This window comes from Trametes versicolor (assembly GCF_000271585.1).
Source record: "Trametes versicolor FP-101664 SS1 unplaced genomic scaffold TRAVEscaffold_10, whole genome shotgun sequence".
Classification (NCBI taxonomy): Eukaryota; Fungi; Basidiomycota; class Agaricomycetes; order Polyporales; family Polyporaceae; genus Trametes; species Trametes versicolor.
The window spans coordinates 1839778-1858255 of record NW_007360330.1 but is presented as its reverse complement, the minus strand read 5'-3'; the positions used below and the strand labels follow the sequence as shown (position 1 = coordinate 1858255).

Genomic DNA, 18478 nt, shown 5'->3' with positions numbered 1-18478 from the left:
GACATGGGTCCGCTCTGGTACAGCGAAGTTCCTGTCCTTCTGCAGTGAAGTGCGTTCAAATTTGTTTCATACATGCTAAGCACATATTGGATGCACAGCGTAGCGAAACCATGACAGGCAGTGTTACCTCTCATAGATGTCTGCAATACTGCCCTTGTGAACTCAGCGAGCTTACTACATATACTACTGCTCACTATACCTTGGGCCGACACGTAGCCTTTGAGGGGCGCGCCAAGTACGGCTGATGCTTTACTCTGGAAGGGTCCATGGCGCGGTTTCGTCTTCACTCCAAGTTTTCTGGAACCCTACGATGTACTGAATGACAACCGTGTCAGCTCACGAAGAAGGCCTCCGCGGTTTTTGCACCGCCAGATAGACAGAGTGCGATACTCACGTTGTCGATGTCGGACAGCGTCAGGTCCTCGTCTAGCAACATCCGCTCCATCACGTTTTCATCAAGCTTCTCCGGGTTCACTACGCTCAAAGACCCGCCGCGCCCATTCGAATTCCTCCACGCGGAATGCGCGAACCAGCGTCCACGCCGCCGCGGTTCCGGGTACGAATGACCAAACAAGTGCATAATTTCCTCGCCCGGTGGCACTACGAGCACTTCGAACTCGCCGCCCGTGCTCACGAAGACGTGCTGTAGCGAAGGGACGGAGTGCATGAGCTCGGCTGCAAGGCGCTGGTGGTCCATGTCGACGATGTTGCGCACGAAATCCTTCGCATATGGGAAAACGTCTGCATACTCATCGCTCAGGTCGATGGCGTAGTGGACGACCAGACGGAGGTGGGTGAGATGCAGGGCGCTGATAGAGCGGATGATCTCTGCCTGGTGTTTCAGGGACATTTGGTTAGTTCGCCTTGATGAGAGGAAGGGGATTGGGAACGCACAAGTATCGCGCTCCACTGTATGCTTTTTTCGTCATCTTCGTCGTTCTCATCATCATGGTCATGCACCGAGACAGTGTAATCGAGCACAAGCACCAGGTGTGTCAGCCTGGGGAGAACCTCTGGAGGGAACAGGTCCCGCAAGATATCGTCATTATCTTCGTCATGGTCCAGCACAACGGACAGCTTGAGGTGCGTTGGGGGCGTCGAGCGCAAAATCTCCACTAGCAGGTTCTTGTTGTCGCCGTGGAAGTCGTCGACCATAAGACGGCGCACAGGGCACGTCAGCCCAAGCACGAACAGGGCGAGCGTGTCGCTCATGACACAATCCAGATGCCGCCATGACCGCTGCTTTTGTCGCTCCTGGTTCGACGCGCGGAACCGTTTCTGGCTTGGCTCGTCGTCTAGCAGCTCGCATACCGATCTGATGTTGAGTGTTCCGTCCAGCGCAGGGAATTTATGCACGAGAATGTCCATGCGCATGAGGCCATTTCCGACGTTCGTCGTGAGGGAACGCAGGGAGGGATATTGGGCGCCCTTCGTGTCGAGGTCCAGTGTTCCCGTCGAGAGGTCGAGAAGTAATACTTCTAGCGTGGGCGCGAGACGAAGCAGACATTCGTCAAGAGCACCGACCTTGACGCCATAGCCGAATCTGCGAGTGGAGGGCAGAGTAGACAGCGATATGTGCAAAATGCGCAAGCACGACGCGGAGCGCGTGGACTTAACGATCTCCGCCATCGCGACACATTCATTCGGTAGACGGAGCTCGCGCAAGGTGGATATCCGGGTGATAGCCTCAACTATCCTGGAGTCCGCGAGGTAGTCGAGCGTCCACCTCAGGTAGGGCAGCGTCAGACACTCGAGGCGCGTGGCGTGTTCCAAGAGGTCCAGTATGTATTTGACTAGGTCTTGACAATTCTGCTCCTCGATAGGTCTGCTGTCGACACTGATGTTCATAGCTCGGAGGAAGGGAAGGCGGGACTCCGCGCCGGCAAACATAAATTGGTGGAAGGCGCGGATCGTCCGTTCGTCTTTCAGCGTTACGGGTTTCATGCTGAGCAGCCGCTTGGCAGCAAGCACGCGAACAGCATGCGAGACGAGAGAGAGAGAAAGGACTGTCGAGACATCGTTCGTCGAGTCGCAGACGAGCCCGAGAAGGTCCAGGTTGAGTAGTACTCCTTTACGCATTTTACAGGTGCTCTCTCCCTGGAGACATAGTTAGCATTCGACAACGGGTCAGTATTGGCCGTGCTGACCAGTCCTTTCTTGCAGTCCTTTCTTGCACGGGTTGGTGGCAGAAAGTTGATCAACAGGAACTGAGTGGAGTTGCCAATGTTTGAGTCGGAGCCTATTACGTACTCATTACTTACTGTGGTAGTAAGGCTAGTAGCTATTTCAAAGCAAACGATCCGTAACTGATACTAGTACTAGATCTTGGCCTATTAGCTACATGTAAGCACGACGCCAGGCATTACTTACAGTTGCTTACCCTCAACGTATGGCATCAGCGTCTATTCACTGAACTTAACGCGAAGTTGCGCTTTCCCTCCTCCCACCACCCTTCCCATACTTACCATGGCCGACGTATTCACCGACGAACCCACCGCGCCCTTTATCGTCGACGGCGACGTCCTCGAGGCCGCGAAGGAGAACATCCAGCCGCTCGCGTCCGGCCGGCGCGTCACCGCGCTCTCCGCCATCTTCTCCACGCCACACGCCCAGCGCGAGAGCCGGCAGGCCGACGCGCGCCGCCGCCACCGCGCCAACGTCGAGATCGCGCTGGAGGACGAGGACGACGACGCGGACCCGCTCGAGGCGTACAGCCGCTTCGTGTACTGGACGGTCGAGAACTACCCGCAGGGGCACAGCGCGGAGTCGGGCCTGCTCGAGCTGCTCGAGGAGGCCACGCGCGTCCTGCGGGACGACCGCGGGGGCCGGTGGCGCGCGGACCTGCGCTACCTGAAGCTGTGGACGCTGTATGCGAGCTATGTGGACAAGCCGACGGTGATCTACAAGTATCTGCTCGTGAACGAGATCGGGACGGCGCACGCGCTGTTCTACGAGGAGTACGCGATGGCGCTCGAAAGAGCAAACAGGTGAGTGGCGTGATTGTGTTGGAAGTGTTACAAGGTGTTGAACACGCGAAAGACGCGTCGAGGCGGACGACACGTACATGCTGGGCATCGCACGCAAGGCAGCCCCGCTCGAGCGGCTCGAGGCCAAGCACCGGGAGTTCCAGAAGCGCATGATGGCCTCCCCGACTCTCCCCTCCTCTTCCTCCTCTTCGTCTACTTCCCTTGCCGCTGCCGCCGCTGCACCTGCTTCTGGTACTGCTGCCACTCGCCGGAAGCCACTCGGCGAACCTGCCCCATCCTCCTCCTCAGCCTCTCGCACGCGTTCAACACGAGCTGGCTCTACACGAACCGCACCTGCCAACGAAGACGTATTCTCCGCGCCCGCTGCTCCGCGTCCGAACGGCCGCATGCCCATCTTCGTCGATCCGTCTGGCGACGCGGAGAACGATCCAGACCAGGCGACGAACCCCACGCCCTGGCCGGAGCTTGGCACGCGCAAGACGCGTATCAAGGAGAACACGATGGAGGTGAGCAAGGCCGCTGGATCCACGCTTCGCCAGGCCCGGTCGAAGCGCGCACCGTCCGGATCGAAGATCGCGGTCTTCCGCGACCCCGCGCCAGACGAGGAGGTGTCGGAGGAGATGCCGCCGCCCCCAGTTCCAGTTGCTAAGAAGGAGAAAGGAAAGGCGGCGGGGAAGAGCTCGATTGCGATTTTCCGCGACGAAGAGGAGGAGGCGAGCAAGCCCTCGCCCGCCGTTCCGTCTACTCCGAAGTTTGTGCCCTTCAAGGATGAGGAGGTGAGCAATTTGTATTACCGTCGAAGGGGCGCAGCTAAATTTGCCTACAGCCCGAGTCACCGCCACCTGCATCTTCCGCTGCCGCGGGTTCTGTCATGAAGCCAAAGCCCGCCCCGGCCGTGAAACCTGTGACAATGAGTGCAGAAGCCGAGGCGCTTCGGAAGGATCCGTTCAAGAACTACAGCGTGGAGGAGAAGCCGACGGAGGAATGAGCGACCGCGACGACTACTCTGTGCTGTATGGTTGCTTTCTGAGGGGTCTTGAATTGTATTGTACATTATCATGCTGACGACATCTAATTGCTTAGTCTCATATCTCATATCTGCTGTCGTACGAAAACGTATGCCATGGCTCAGTGGTCATTTGACAGCGTTCAGATCCGTTAGACAAGACGTATTTTGCTGAATAAATGGAGGTTATCCATTTGACTGTTGCTGCTCAACGCGACGCGACGCGCGCGAAGCAATATTGCATGCATCATGTGACCGCGCCTTCTTGCCAAATCGGGGACATCTGCGCTCCCGCCGATCTCGTCGCCACCGTCCAAGAGGCTCTGCTAGTTGCGCAGCTCTTCCTTCTCCCTTCTTCCATCGACTCTCTTGGTCACCTTCAAACTTGAATCAACATCATGTCTTTCACGAAAGGGGTACTCTACCCATGCAACCCGGCGACGACGAGAGGAGAGTCGACCAAGCTCAGCTCCAGTAAAGACAAGGTTGTCTACACGAATGGTCGGGCAGTCATTGTGAGTTCATGGGTGTTGAACGCCGAGAGCAATCGCTAATTTCTTATAAGATACGCGACTTGAAGGTCTGCACACTTGGCCACAAAGCACTGTGATGCGCGAGGCTGAGAGGGCAGCTCAGGATGCTGCAGTCGGTACCGCGTATCTAGGACATGTACAGCCAGCAACTGTCGCTCGGATCGCCCCATCCGGGTACTACTGCGCCTCTGCAGACGTTACTGGAACAGGTGCGATTCTCCGTGTGCCATGTAGCGTTCGATAGCCCAGGGTAACCTATACTGCCAGTGAGGATCTGGGATACGCTCGGGGATGAGCAGACTTTGAAGGCGGAGTACAAAGTGATTGGGGGCGTCATGTACGTATGCATTCAGTTGCGATTACGGCATAACCTCACGCGTTTCGATGAAGAAAGGACCTTGCGTGGGACGGCGAGAGCAAGCGCATAGTCGCGGTCGGCGACGGACGAGACAAGTACGTGATCAATATACTTTGCTAATTGTCCCTTCTGACAACACGTAACTTCAGGTTCGGACACGCGTTCATGGTGGACACTGGATCTTCCACTGGAGAAATCATCGGACACTCGAAGGTACGAATGCCTATAGAGACGTTTGCACAATGTCTGCTGACAAGGTTTGCTAGGCTATCAACGCCGTGAGCATCAGGGCGCAGCGGCCATTCCGTGCGGCAACCGCAGCAGACGATGGGTCGATCGTCTTCCACCAAGGTACGTACATCTCCGGAGACGCCGACAGAGTGCATAACTTGAGCGTGTCTTAGGCGTGCCGTTTAAGTACGACAAGGTATGTCCCTGACTAAGTTATACGCCAATCCATCTGTATATGCTCATTGCGCCGGTATAGACTATCAAGACGCATACGAAGTTCGTGCAGGACGTCCGCTTTTCACCTTCCGGGGACCATTTCGCAAGTGTGGGCTCAGACTTCAAGATCTTCGTGTACGATGGGAAGACCGGCGATACTTTGGGAGAAATCACTGACAGCCCACACACCGGTAGTATCGTGAGCACAGACGACATAGGGTAGCCTGGCGTTCTCTAAACCTTTTCTCAGATGGCCTGCAGTTGGAGTCCTGATAGCAAGTCGCTTGTAACTTCCGCCGCCGACCGCACAGTGAAGCTCTGTACGCCCATCTCTTCGATTGCACCAGTGTGGTACTAACGTAGTGGACAGGGGACGTGGAGACGAAGAAGGCGCAGGTGACCTGGTCGCTCGGCTCGAGTGTCGCCCACCAACAGGTCGGCAACACATGGACCGAGGAAGACAGCATCGTCTCGCTCTCGATGTCTGGCGACCTCAACATCTTCGACAAGCGTGTCGGAGACAAGCCCGCGCGCGTGCTCAATGTGCGTGCATAAGCTCCTCGCATATGCTACCCAGGAGCTTACCCGATACTGTACACAGGGCCCGCAAAAGGCGGTTACTGCTGGTCTCGCCGGGCCTCCTCCGACCTTCTTCGTAGGCACTGCAGACGGGCGTGTGCTCCACCACTCGGACGACGGCTTCGAGCACGTCGGCGGCGATGCGCACACCACGCTCGTTTCCGGGCTCGGCGCCGCGCAGGACGGCAAGGTGTACTCTGTCGGCCTAGACGACCAGCTGCGCGAGCTCGAGGGGACGAGCTACACGTGCGTTCCCCGTCCAACCTGTCTCCCTTGTGCATGTCTGCTCACAGTATGCTCGGAGATAGCGCCGCGCGGTTCTCTACCGCTACGCAGCCGAAGGCGGTCGCGGTTGGGGGCGACGCGACGGTGTTTGTGCTCGAGACGGCGAGCGTCGAGGCAGTGCGCTCGAACCAGAAGGTCTTCGACCTCCCACTCAAGTACACCCCGAGCGCGATCGCCGCTGCGGGCAGCGTGGTCGCTGTTGGCGGAGAGGTGCGTTCTGCGTCACTACTGTCCTGCATCGACTGCCCGTGCTGAATGCCATCGTCGATTGTCAGGACCAGAAGGTGCGCTTGTACACATGGGACGGGAAGGCGCTCGCGGAGAGCGCGACACTCGACGGGAACAAGGGCACCGTGACGGCCCTCGCATTCTCCCCCGACGGCTCGCACCTCGCGTCCGGCGACGTAAGCACCCTGTCTCCCCCTCCCTGCCTCATAAACTAAGATCCACGCGCATACAGTCGACCGGGAAGATCGTGCTGTACGACGCGAAAGAGCGCAAGATGCTCACCTCGCGCTGGTCGTTCCACAACGCGCGCGTGAACGCGCTCGCGTGGACCGCGGACGGGCAACACTGCGCGTCGGGCTCGCTCGACACGCACGTGTACGTGTGGAGCGTGCAGAAGCCGATGAAGAACATCGCGATCAAGAATGCGAACCCGGGCGGGGTGAGCACCGTGTTCTGGCTCGGGGAGAAGGAGCTTGCGAGCGCGGGCGCGGACGGGTGTGTGCGTCGCTGGGGCGTCACGTTCCATGCGTGAGGGGGCGTTTGAGACATACTGTGGAACTTGGCAGAAGGGCTGTGCGGGAGACTGTAGGTACTGAGAAGGCATAAAGGATGTAACACAATTTACCAATGGACTTAAACTTGCTGTACTCGCCCAATTCACTTCGACTATTTCAGGACTCGATGCAGATCGCTCTCACACAGATGCTACAAACGCTAACGGCAATCAGGGAACACGACAGAGCAAACATACAGCATTTGCGATCAGTTTACAATGCAGTCATTGGAGAGTCGTATGCAGGAGACAGCGTGGACCTAAAGATGGCAGGGGGCTATAGAGCGAGCGAGGTAGGGCAGGTATGGGACGCGGGGGCGGGCGCTGCTGGGTCATGGATGCGAGCACGAATGTGTGGGATTTTGGCGGGCAACACGGCAGCTCTCTCCCCCTAGTTGAGCTCCTCCAGGTTGTCCTCCTTCTTCTCCTCCTCCTCCCCAGCGGGCTTCTCCTCCACCGCGACCTGCTCGAAGTTGTCGACGAGGTCGGGGACGTCGTCGTCGTCGTCGTCATCGGCCGCAGCGGCTGGTGGCCGCTGCTGGCTCTGCTGGATCGCCTGGTACGACTCCGCGAGCTTGCGGAGCGAGGCGAGCGAGTCGGGCCCGAGCTGGTTGAGGATGCCGGGGACGAGCTCGGTGAGCTCCTTCACGTGGCCGGCACCGTAGACCGCGAACGTGTTGGCGGTCACGGCCGCGTGCACTGGAGACGGGAAAAGGCAGAATTAGTTTAGACGCCCCCACACGTAAGCCCGAGCATGAACGAGAAGGCCCGCGCGTGCGTGCGACTGGGCAGACGGAGTATTCTTGCACGGTCTGCATGCCCGCGAGCGGGGGATGGGGAAGGAGTGGGAAGGACGCGCGACGTACCTTTAGGCGTGCTGAAGTGCAGGACGTTGCCGTCCTCGCGGAACATGTTGACCTCCTCGACACCGGGGATGGGCTGGACGTTGAGCTTCTTCAACGCGCCCTGCAGCTTTTTGTCGTCCTGCGCGGTCGACGGCTTCGTCTTCCGCACAATCTTGCGGCGCACGGTCCCCTTGCCGCCTGGGGGACGCGTGTGCGCGTGAGTGGGGTGCAACTCGGCGAGCACGGGGCGGATGCGGACGCGGAAAACGCACCGATCCTGTTGGACGCGGCCTGCGCCTGCAGCTTCGCCAATTTTGCGGGGTCCATGGTGCTGATTGTCGTGGATCGGGGGGCGGGCGTCGGGGCGGGCGTGTTTCGTGTACGGCGGGCGTCCTGGGCGTAGACGGTGAAAAGAATAAGGTTCGGCCCAAAACATGTGCATACAACGCCTCCCAAAAAGCCACGCGAGACGAGCGCCTATCGTTCTTGCACATTCCGTCCAGAAACGCACGCCATGGCCAGCCCGTACTTTGTCCGCCCTGCGACCGTCGAGGATGTGGTACGAATGATAGGAAAATTGTGGAGAACTGCTGTGTCTGATTACTTGTATACAGGACGCAATTTTGGAGCTTGTCGTCGGGCTCGTATGTTTTCGTCGTCTCGCTCGCACGCACGAGTCATCTTGATGCGAGCGCGATCTCAGGCAACGTACGAGAAAGCGGCCGACTCGGTGAAGGCAACTCCTGAACTTGTCTGTTATTTCTCTGATCAAAAGTAGCGCGGCCACTGAGCGTGCATGCAGTATCGCAAGAACCTCTTTGAGACGCCGTATGCTCATACGCTCCTCGCGATCGGCGGGTCGCCAGACGCCCCAGGAAAAGCGATAGGCCTCGCGATGTACTTCTTCAACTATTCGACCTGGACTGGGCGGCCAGGATTATACGTGAGGCTACCAGTTCTTTGCTAGCGAGAGACCCGCTGCTTACACAGAAATACAGCTTGAGGACCTATACGTTGACCCCACATACCGCGGGAAGGGCGTCGGAAAGGCTCTCTTCGCGGAGCTGGGCAAAGTAGCCGAAGAGAAGGTAAAATTTAGTGAGAGCTCAAAGTTCGTGTAGACACTTACCACAGGCGTAGGACTGCGCACGCATCGATTGGCAGGTCTTGAAGGTATACTGTTTTATCAGTTGTGAGCGTTTTGCCGCGGTCGCTGATCTGCTCGTATGCACAGTGGAACCAGCCGTCGATCGACTTCTACGAGAAGACGCTGGGGGCGACGGCCATGTCCGAGTGGATGGGCATGCGTCTCGAGGGTGACCAAATCCAGAACCTCCGGAAGTTCAGATTGGAGTCTTCGTGATCGCGGGCGGGCGGGCGCGTTCAATCGGAAAGTAAGATGTGAAGGTATAGTGGATTATATGATTATACAAGGGTATGTTTGCGGTATGAGCCAGTATCATTCTGAACGGTGCAGCGAAGTTAACCAATGACTACCTCTACTAGTGATATGCACATAGGCGACTTGCACCCCATGACGGCCCGGGTGGGGAGAGTGTGAGACTTCTGTAGGTACGCGTCAAGTTGTACAGCTCAGTGATCCGCACTGGAGAAGAATTCCATACCTAAAGCACAGACGGCGCAGTCCTCTTCACTGTGTTCGCGACACTCCGGAAGGGACCACAGCGCGGCTTCGCATGCTTCGGGAAGGAGCCACGATGTGGTTTCGTCCTCGTCAAGACGTTCTGTGCAAGACCAGATTTTCCTGGCACACAGCACACATCCGGGTTCAAAAACTTAAAAGTCAGACTCTGTCCGTCCATGCGAGGTGCATACCACTCACCGTGTCCGTCTCGGATAGAGAGAGTTCTTCGTCCAGGAGGATTCGCCTCATCACGTCTTCGTCGATCTTCCTAGGGCTTGCGGACTGCCGAAGCGTGCTTCGCATATTCCTCCATGCAGAGTGTACGACCGGGCGGACACGCTTCCCCGTGGAAGCGCCTGCAGGGTAGTCGTCCGGCCAGGCTTCGAATCGACCGCCGCCGCTCACAAAGACGTATTGCAGAGAAGGAGCAGCATCCATTAACTCGCTGGCAAGCTGTTCGCCGTGGATGTTGTCGATAGCTTGTACGAAGCTCTTGCGGCGTGTTACGCCCCTGCTGATCTCGTCGATATTGTAACGGACGGACAGGCGGAGATGTGTGAGGCGCAGCGAGCGTATGGAGTCGATTATCTCCGCCTGACAAACGAGTATGTTGCAATCAGCATCAAGCGACCGTGCAGTCGAGAAGGTCGCAAACGTACGAGCAGCGGTTTCCACTCCACCGTGGCTTCCTCCAGGGTCTCAGGCTCATCGACATACTCGAGCAGGAGCACCAGATGTGTGAGCCGGGGAATGACCTCCGGCGGGAACAGACCCTGAAAAACGGCAGCGCCATAGCACAGTTTGACGGAGAGCTTGAGATGGGTCGGGGGCGTGGCACGTAGAATCTCCACCATGTAGTCCCTCGTATGGCTTGCGAGGTTCTCCACCATGAGGTAACGCACGGGACACGCGAGGCCCATCGCGAAGAGAGATAACACGTTGGAAGCGAAAACCCGATCCAGGTGCTTCCAAGATCGCTTCTTCTGCCGCTCCTCGTTCGACGCCCGGATGCGCCGTAGTTCTGTCACGTCCTCCTCGGTCTCGTCGTAAGGCTTCCACAAGCGCACAAGCAATGTCCCGTCTAGCGCGGGAAACTTAGACACCAGTATATCTGTGTCTACGTCCCGCCCGTGTTCTCCGACAACGTGCGCCGTGCATATGAGTGACCGTAAGGCAGGGTATTCCACACCTTTAGCATCCAGTTGCAAGCACCGTGAGCTGATAATATGCAGAACCTGAAGCGTAGGCGCGAGATGGCCGAGGAGTGCGTCGAGGGCTGTGGTTTTGATCGCATGACCTCCCCGGACGAGGTGGCCGGGGATGAGCATCGTTAAGTCCAGCGAAATGCGGAGGACGCGCAGCGTAGAGACGGAACGCGTAGTCTTGATGATTTTCTTGACCATAGGACACTGTTCCCGCAAGCAAGAATCTATCAATGCGAGCTCTCGTAGGGTGGAAATCCGGGCGATGGCTTCGGGTATCCTTGGATCCGAAAGATGTGCGAGCGTCCACCGCGGCTGAGGCAGAGCGAGAGACGTGAGGTGCGTTACGCGGCCTATTATGTCCAGTATGAACTGCACGACTTCTTCGGGAGCCTTGTCGGGCTCAAGTGCGTCAAAGCCGACCGGCCCCCTGGGCGGTGGACCAGGGACACCAATGTTGAGAGCTCGGAGAGAGGGAAGACGAGAACGTGGATCCACGAAGACAAATTTGTGGAAAGCACGAACAGAGCGTTCGCTGTTGAGGGCGACGGGCCTCATGCTGAGCAACCGTTTTACAGCGATAGCGCGAAAGGAGTGCGATGCGAGTGAAAAGTGAAAGACGGTCGAGACATCGTAGGTGGAGTCGCAAATAAGCGCGAGGACGTCCAGGTTGAGATAGTGCATCTAAGGGTCAAGCCTGTGAGCCATCTGTGGTGAGTATTGATAATAAAATGTTACTTGAAGTAGACCCCCGATGCGTGGGGAGATTGAGCGTGCGAGCGGAGGACGACCCAGAGCGTTCAACGGAGTGCAATTGTGTGAAGACATTCTTCTTCAGCCGCCCCAGAGGTTAAGTATGTAAACGGGTGGCGCGTCGCGATGTATGTACAACAGCTGAGAGTATAAAGCAGCTTAAACGAGAACATAGCGAGTTCACGACGCCCGCTCGAAATGAATACATCAAAGACTAAATTTGGACTCAGTAGAGGTACGTGCAGGTTGAGACAGTAACACAAGGAATTTACGTCAGGATAGGATAGCTCGAGGCCTGAGGAAGAGCCAGAGATAAACTATGTGCGGCTGTCGCCGGAAGTAAGTTCGAATCGCCTTTTCGAGCACGTTGCCACAGCACCGCCACTCCAGCTTGGCGCCGCCGTTGGCATGCTCCTGCTAGTGCGGTTAACCGTGATCTCTTCCTCTTCCTCCTCCTTCTCCCCCCGACCAGGTTCATCCTTTCTCGGTAGGCATTCAAATAATGTTGTCGAAGTACTTTGGTACTTTTCCTGTTCAAATTGACAGCAGACTGGCTGCCAGTGCGACAGAGATCAATACGTCTTCTGAATCGCTTGCTTATAGAAAGGGCGGCGCACCAAGCAGCTACGTCTTCGAGCCCCTCCAATGGCTCTCTGAGAGGGAAAGGCAACACCGAAGAATAGGTAATCATTTTTGTAGAGTTTTCGTCGCCGTTTCTGCCATAGGACGCTCGCTACTCCCTTACTGATCACACCAACAGAACCGCTGCCGGAATGTGGCAGCTAGTCCTCAACTTCGACGTTTTGATGCACGTCTGCGAGTCTATCTGTGACACAAAAACCGTCCTTTCATTCTCTCTTGTATCCCACTCCCTACATTCTATGGCGGTCAAGCGACTGCTCAGCATGAAACCTGTGGCGTTGAAGGACGAACGGACAATCCGCGCCTTCCACAAGTTTATATTCACCGACTCAAAGTCGCGCCTTCCGTTGCTAAGAGCTCTCGACATCAGCATAAGGAAAGTCGAGGAAGAGGCTCTTGAAGAAGTAGAAAGGCGTATTCTCGACCTCCTGGAACACGCCACGCATCTGGAGCGCTTGACGATTCCCTATCCTGGGTGGACACTGTTTGACTGGCTCCCGGATCCGAGGCTGCCCGACGCCATCATGCGGATATCCACCCTTCGTGAACTTTCGCTACTGGGATATGGTGATGACGAATCGGCGATGATCGTCAAGTCCACGCGCTCCGCCACATCGCTCCGCGTTCTTCGTGTCTCATTGGACTTTCTTCCTACCACCTGGACCCCTTACGGCGTCCAGATGGTCGAAGTCGACGCCTTTCTGCGCCACCTCATACCCACACTGGAAGTTCTCGATACTGGGGAGAAACCGTTGGTGCTTGATACGAAGGGCGCGGAATATCCCGCCCTACGCTCGTTCGTGGGACTCTTCGAGGAGGGTATGACTCGTGTGGACCTACTCGTGTCCAAGTTCCCTGCGCTGGACGGCACACTTGGAGTTGGTGAGATATCTGGCGCACTGCGAGTCGACGAGCCAGAGCAGCGGCGCATCCGCGCGTCGAACCAAGACCGGCTGAAGCAGCGATGCTGGAAGCACCTGGATCGCGTCATGGGCGACGTAATCGCACTTTTCGTACTCGGTCTCACTTGCCCCGTGCGTCATCTCATGGTGGACGACATTTGCGGCCACGAAAGGAGCCAACTAGTGGAGATTCTGCGCACGACGCCCCCAACCCACCTCAAACTATCGTCTATGCTGTACCACGGCGACGACATTCTCGAGGACTTGTTCCCCGCCGAGGTCATCCCGCGGCTATCGCACTTAGTGCTCGTGCTCGAATACACCAACCCTCTGACGTTCGACAATTACAGTGACAGAGATGCTGTTACAAACATGAAGTGGAGAGTGCTGCTTGTGCGTTCCAAATTCCATTTTTCTGTGGCCCCAAACTGACAGCATAATCGTGGAACACACTAGACGAAAATCATCACTTCCATCTGCGCTCTGCGCCTTACCTACTTCCGGCTGTTCATCAGCTACGACATCAGACTGAACAATTCAAGATACGTGCCGCACTCCAAGGACTTGGTCCGTAGCCTGGCTCATCTGGACCACGCGCATCTCGCCACCGAACTTGCGCACGCTGTTCCCTCGCTGCGTTACGTCTTCGTGAGCGTGGGCGGTCAGTTCAACATATTGGAGTCCGACCGTCATCCGAACGGGCCGCAGCACACTCGCGGCCGCTGGTTCACACATTCTGCGTGGAAGAACGTGCCTTCCGGACCTCCCAGGCGGCTCGATGCGGACGTGATGCAGCAGATGCTGGTGGACGAAGACTTAGTGCTGTCCGATGGCGACACCGTGAGTGCTAGCATACTTTGTTCACACATGCCCTTGGTGGGCAGCGAGGGTGGCGTTCCAGGCTGACACGCTTGTGCTCTAGTGCTCGCTGGGGTTCCAGAGAACCTGGACGGAGGAAGAGACGGCGCCTTGGCGCCTCCCGGAGTGATACGTCCTCTCTCGGTTGCGGAGTGATGTAGGTCTGTCGCTCGCTCGCTCTATATCATGATGTGTTTCTACATTGTTTCCGCCGCTGTGGCCCCAGGGCGAATATCTATCCAATACGGTGGGACACGCCTTTCCCTGATACGCCTGGCACAAAATCATGCGTAGCACGTATAACCAGGGGAGCTGCGAATGTGTCGGTTTGGCTGTCATATAAACAAGAGCGTCGTCTGACGCACGATTGAACGACAGCACTTCCTCAGTGTTGGATGTAACTCATGGATATACAACATCTGCAACCGAATTCCCACATCCCGACAGCTCCAATCCAGACGTCCAACTTCAAATTTCAACTGTACACCACCTTGCCTCAATACTCGCGCCCGTCCGCGTCCGACGACTGGTTTACGCCAGCCCCACTCGCGCGAGTCCTGGGAGCGCGCGGGCTGGGAGCCCGTCGCGTTCAAGAACGGGAACGACACCCACCGCGGCGCGGGCGGGTACGTCCGCGTGAACTCGCCCATCTCCTACGACGTGCTCCACAACATCGGGGTCTCGAGCTTAACGTTTTGTAGCGCCGGCGGCCGGACTAATGTAGTGAAACCTGCGTTGCAGCGGGTGCTCCTTTATTCGGGTTTGTCTACAATATCAAAGTTGGGTTGAGTTGTTTATGAAGCTACCCAACTCGAGTGTTGGAAAAATGAGAAGTCTAGTGATGCCCGCTGCAGGCGTATCATTGCCGGATGCGTCATAGTGTGTCCACGTTCGCGTCACTGTAAGTATCGTCGAGTTCAAGTACGTCTTAACGCAAAGCCGCATTGGCAAGTCGTAGTCAACGCGCACGGAATCATCGCTCACGTTCACACCCTTGCATCATGCTGATGAGAGCGATACGAAGACTACCATTTCCCACATTTTAGCGACAACTATGGATACTAAACACGTAACACGTCGCGTTACAGACACTACTACACAACTCGGGGAACTTCGACTACTGACGTATGACACTCGTACAAGATTCATGAGGCCTGAGTGGAGCTAGCGCAACCTTACTCTGGGGAAAGGAAGAACTACGTGGAGAGGTTGTGCAGCCCGTTGAAGGTAACGGTGGTGTTGACACGGACATACACCCCCGAGCGGTCGGTGTCGTCTGCATTCTTGAACCCGACGAACTCCCAGCCATCGCGCTCCCACGAGTCGCGCTGGCCAGGCTGGAGGACATACCAGTCGTCGTGGGCGGACTGGCGCGAGTACTTGGATACGAAGACGTGGCACGGCTCGGAGGTTGCGTTGTAGACGATGATGCTGCCGGTCATCTGGAGACATACAGTGAGCTCTTGACTGAGCAACAGCCGAAGGAACGGGGCAGCGACGTACGATTGGTGGTGATGGGCTTTGAGAAAAAGGGTAGGTGCGGTGCTGGTTCACGTTCGGATGCTGCGAGGGGAATTGTGAGATTAGTCAAGGATAGGTTGAGTAGACGATGCCGAGCTCGTACCGAGTGCGCAGAGATGGATGCCTGGGGATCTCTCGTCGCTTTCAAGCCCTTTTATACGGCTTTGGGCGCTAGTTCTTGCACACTTGCATAGAGCTTGCCCTTTACCGTCACCAGACAGCCCTGGCCGTGAACGGTGAAGCGAGCAGCAGCTAGGGTCAAACTCCCCGTCATGGAGCCCTTGCCGTGCTTCTGCGTGATAATTGCGCAGGCTCGACGATTCGAGTCGTTATTCCGAAGTGTGCCGTTTCCGCTGTCAAGAATTCGCCTTGTTCTAGGCGGAGGAAGGTGATCGGTGTTTGCGAGACGCGTCAGGATGCCGCCGGTGGTACGAATTGGCGCCGGGAGGAGGTCGAACACCAGTGAAGAGCTTGGCTGCAACGGAGTTGTCCCAGAAGATGTCAATCCGTACAGAATAAGGGTGTAAAAAATGATGCACCGAGCAGCGGCGCAGTTCCAGTGCAGAAGGAACGGCAGGTCTTACCCTAACATGGCCCCATGGTAGTATGTCGGACCGGCGTAGTTGAGCGGGTACGCTGGATTCAAGACGACCTGCAGAGGAAAGAACAGTCCGGAGTACCATCAGCTATGCAGGGGAATTGTCACGGAGTCTGACCGCTACATCTGCCAGTATACGCATCGATGTTCCGAGCCCTCAGGCGACATACATCGGCACCCACGACGGCGCTTCTTGGATCGTGTCCATCCCTTGGACAAGGCATCGGACAGATGGAGTGGAAGTGTGAATATCCCATGATTTGAGTTGTATGGTTCGTAGAAGGCCGCGTCGGAAGCCCACCTGTCCTCAAAATTGGGTCGCATATCCTATAATGTGGTCAGTACGTGATCGGTACACATGGGGGCTTGCTGACCCTTATCGCACTGCAATAGCTCGTAAAAGTGCATTTAGAAAGTAGAACCGGCTCTCGAGTGTCACTCCACATCTCACACTGACGGTTCCCAGTCCGCGGTCTCTTCGGGAATCCATTCGTAGGGCATTTCCATCATCGACTGCAAGCAAAGCGGTCAGTAAATTGAGTTCGCCACTGCTCGTCCGGTGCCACCTCACTTCGTCTTGTCGTGAAACGAGTAGTCCTTCGTCTTCTATCATCTTTTCGGCGACCTCATCCTCTAGTACCCTCAAGGGCTGAGCACCCGCCAGTGCCCTGCTTCCATCCTCGGCACCTTCACCTCCGACACTCGCCCAGCCAGACGACTTCATCCATTGCCCCCTCATCTCAATCGCCGCACGATCCTCGTCAACCCAGTTGTCTTTCTGCGATGCACGGACTTCGTAATGGCCGCCGAAAGTCAGGAAGACATAGCGCAGCGTGGGGACGGCCTCCATCAGCGCGGCGGCGATCGAGGATGATTTGTGCTCGCGCAGGCTGCGGACGAATCCCTTGGAGTACCCGACTGTGTTCTCGCCTGTGAGATCGACGTTGTAGTAGATGACGAGCCGGAGGTGGGTGAGACGGAGGTGCCGGATGGCGCAGATCACCAGTTCCTGCGGGGGAAGTCTCAGCAGAGCGTTGACGTAGGAGGGAAAAGCGAAGGACATACGAGGAACGCCGCCCACTGCATGGCCGACACCGTGAACCGGTCGGTGCGCTCGTCCTCGTCCAGGTTGTCGTATATCACGAACAGAACGAGGTGCGTGAGCCGCGGGACGACCTCGACCGGGAAGGTGTCCTCGAACGCGCCCACCCCGTGGCTGAGCATGATCGTCAGCTTCAAATGCGTCGGCGGGGAGTCGCGCAGGACTTCCACCAGCCGGTCCTTTAGGTGCGCGCTGGAGGAGTCGACCATAAGCCTGCCGATCGGGCACGTCAGGCCGAGCATGTACAGCGTGAGCGTGTCCCCGACGACGGTTCCCAGGCGCTCCCATCGCGCGCCGCGCGCCTGGTGCTCCTTGTTAGCGAGGCGGATGCGCTGCTGCTCGGCATCTTCATCCACTAGCATGTAGTCGCCCTCGCCGAGATTGAGAGTCAGACCGAGGCTCGGGAACATGTGCACGAGGACGTCCACCCATGGCGGGCCCGCAGTACCGGAGAACTCCACGCTGTCCACCGCGGGATATGGCAGGCCTTTCGAGTCCGGGTCAAGTTTGATCGGCCGCTGTGTTATACTGAGCGATTCGAGAGTCTGTGAAAAGGCGCCGACGACTTCGTGGAGGCGGTCGGGCGTGATCCACTCGGTGCGGTCTGAGGTCCAAATGGCCTCGAGGGATACGCGGATGATCTTCAAAGGCGAACGGATGGTAAGGAGGATCTGCTCCGTGTAGCCAGACCAGAGGGGGATGGAGAGGTCTTGGAGACGAGTCAGTTTCCCGATCGCCTTGTGGATATCCAAATGCCGAAGACACATGAAGGTCTGCTCTCCGAAAGGGATAGACAGTCGCTCGAGAAAGGGCGCGTGCTTCAGGATGTCGACCACCAACTGCGCAACCGCCATACGGCTCCGTGCGTCGACATTCTCGACCAGGAGGTTGATTATACGGACGTAGGGAGAGCGCGCGGCTGTGGAGGCGAAGAGAAAGGTGTGGAAGGCGCGGATGGAGCGTTCATCGCAGAGGTCGACGGCTCGCACAGCGAGAAGTCTTTTGGTGGCAATCTCGCGGAATGCGTGGCAAGTTAATGAGCATGAAACAAGCGTCTGTGGGTCCTCTACGAAGGTGCAGACAATTTCCAGAGTGTCGAGATCTAGACGCATGGCCAAGCGCGCTGGGAACGTGGCTCGATCTGAGCTAGGATGCAATGACTGATTTCTTCTGGCTGTTGATTCGGAAGGTCAGCCAGTTTCAAATATAACATCTTTGAGTCCTACCACAATTATCAAGTCAACGTTTACACTCGAAGTTCACGGCGAGAGGTGGACGTTTGGGAGATGAGGGAACGCCGCCCAAGCTGGCGCCCATTCAACATGAATCCCAAAATGGTAATGTGGTTCAAATTTGCACAATCCTCGGAACAACAAATGCGAGCCACAAGAATCAACCAGCATAAAATCAGTATAATCACATTAATGTTCTCCG

The 18478-nt window shown here is 56.9% G+C and overlaps 8 protein-coding genes across 8 annotated transcripts; 4 read left to right on the top strand and 4 right to left on the bottom strand.

The window, feature by feature from the left end:
• Nucleotides 1–249: 249 nt before the first annotated feature.
• TRAVEDRAFT_51316 (uncharacterized protein) lies at nt 250–2079 on the bottom strand (the record flags this gene model as incomplete). The annotated part of the gene is made up of 3 exons (XM_008043852.1): nt 250–315; nt 395–832; nt 895–2079. 3 exons carry the CDS (start codon nt 2077–2079, stop codon nt 250–252), a joined length of 1689 nt encoding a protein of 562 aa, XP_008042043.1.
• A 387-nt stretch (nt 2080–2466) lies between these two features.
• TRAVEDRAFT_172836 (uncharacterized protein) lies at nt 2467–4035 on the top strand (the record flags this gene model as incomplete). Its single annotated transcript, XM_008044189.1, has 3 exons — nt 2467–2987; nt 3040–3763; nt 3814–4035. 3 exons carry the CDS (start codon nt 2467–2469, stop codon nt 3973–3975), a joined length of 1407 nt encoding a protein of 468 aa, XP_008042380.1. The 3' UTR covers nt 3976–4035.
• A 301-nt stretch (nt 4036–4336) lies between these two features.
• On the top strand, nt 4337–7090 carry TRAVEDRAFT_172835 (WD40 repeat-like protein). Its single transcript, XM_008044188.1, has 15 exons — nt 4337–4508; nt 4559–4573; nt 4630–4735; nt 4794–4863; nt 4917–4979; nt 5034–5097; nt 5151–5235; nt 5289–5311; nt 5372–5530; nt 5582–5651; nt 5702–5874; nt 5933–6156; nt 6219–6405; nt 6471–6599; nt 6656–7090. The coding sequence occupies exons 1-15, from the start codon at nt 4392–4394 to the stop codon at nt 6953–6955; spliced, it is 1785 nt and encodes a 594-aa protein (XP_008042379.1). The 5' UTR covers nt 4337–4391; the 3' UTR covers nt 6956–7090.
• A 41-nt stretch (nt 7091–7131) lies between these two features.
• On the bottom strand, nt 7132–8235 carry TRAVEDRAFT_60398 (NAC-domain-containing protein). The gene is made up of 3 exons (XM_008044187.1): nt 8094–8235; nt 7843–8019; nt 7132–7675 (listed from the first exon to the last, which is right to left on the bottom strand). The coding sequence occupies exons 1-3, from the start codon at nt 8146–8148 to the stop codon at nt 7368–7370; spliced, it is 540 nt and encodes a 179-aa protein (XP_008042378.1). The 5' UTR covers nt 8149–8235; the 3' UTR covers nt 7132–7367.
• Nucleotides 8236–8335: 100 nt separating this feature from the next.
• On the top strand, nt 8336–9184 carry TRAVEDRAFT_130721 (diamine N-acetyltransferase; the record flags this gene model as incomplete). The annotated part of the gene is made up of 6 exons (XM_008044186.1): nt 8336–8380; nt 8525–8572; nt 8624–8764; nt 8820–8909; nt 8962–8994; nt 9056–9184. 6 exons carry the CDS (start codon nt 8336–8338, stop codon nt 9182–9184), a joined length of 486 nt encoding a protein of 161 aa, XP_008042377.1.
• Nucleotides 9185–9446: 262 nt separating this feature from the next.
• On the bottom strand, nt 9447–11352 carry TRAVEDRAFT_51311 (uncharacterized protein; the record flags this gene model as incomplete). The annotated part of the gene is made up of 3 exons (XM_008043851.1): nt 9447–9617; nt 9665–10060; nt 10126–11352. The coding sequence occupies 3 exons, from the start codon at nt 11350–11352 to the stop codon at nt 9447–9449; spliced, it is 1794 nt and encodes a 597-aa protein (XP_008042042.1).
• Nucleotides 11353–12302: 950 nt separating this feature from the next.
• Nucleotides 12303–13953, top strand: TRAVEDRAFT_22941 (uncharacterized protein; the record flags this gene model as incomplete). The annotated part of the gene is made up of 3 exons (XM_008043566.1): nt 12303–13358; nt 13422–13805; nt 13888–13953. The coding sequence occupies 3 exons, from the start codon at nt 12303–12305 to the stop codon at nt 13951–13953; spliced, it is 1506 nt and encodes a 501-aa protein (XP_008041757.1).
• Nucleotides 13954–15019: 1066 nt separating this feature from the next.
• Nucleotides 15020–18156, bottom strand: TRAVEDRAFT_51309 (uncharacterized protein; the record flags this gene model as incomplete). Its single annotated transcript, XM_008043850.1, has 5 exons — nt 15020–15265; nt 15327–15386; nt 16396–16455; nt 16514–16951; nt 17008–18156. 5 exons carry the CDS (start codon nt 18154–18156, stop codon nt 15020–15022), a joined length of 1953 nt encoding a protein of 650 aa, XP_008042041.1.
• Between the last annotated feature and the right edge of the window lie 322 nt (nt 18157–18478).

Excerpts from the sequence above, each read along its gene's own strand:
- TRAVEDRAFT_60398 (XM_008044187.1), bottom strand. The coding sequence starts at position 8,148 with ATGGACCCCGCAAAATTGGCGAAGCTGCAGGCGCAGGCCGCGTCCAAC. Across the intron at positions 8,020-8,093 it reads GGCCGCGTCCAACAGGATCG|GCGGCAAGGGGACCGTGCGC; the intron begins GTGCGTTTTCCG and ends CGCGTCCCCCAG. Across the intron at positions 7,676-7,842 it reads GCACTTCAGCACGCCTAAAG|TGCACGCGGCCGTGACCGCC; the intron begins GTACGTCGCGCG and ends TCCCGTCTCCAG.
- TRAVEDRAFT_172835 (XM_008044188.1), top strand. The coding sequence starts at position 4,392 with ATGTCTTTCACGAAAGGGGTACTCTACCCATGCAACCCGGCGACGACG. Across the intron at positions 4,736-4,793 it reads TGCAGACGTTACTGGAACAG|TGAGGATCTGGGATACGCTC; the intron begins GTGCGATTCTCC and ends CTATACTGCCAG. Across the intron at positions 6,406-6,470 it reads TGGTCGCTGTTGGCGGAGAG|GACCAGAAGGTGCGCTTGTA; the intron begins GTGCGTTCTGCG and ends GTCGATTGTCAG.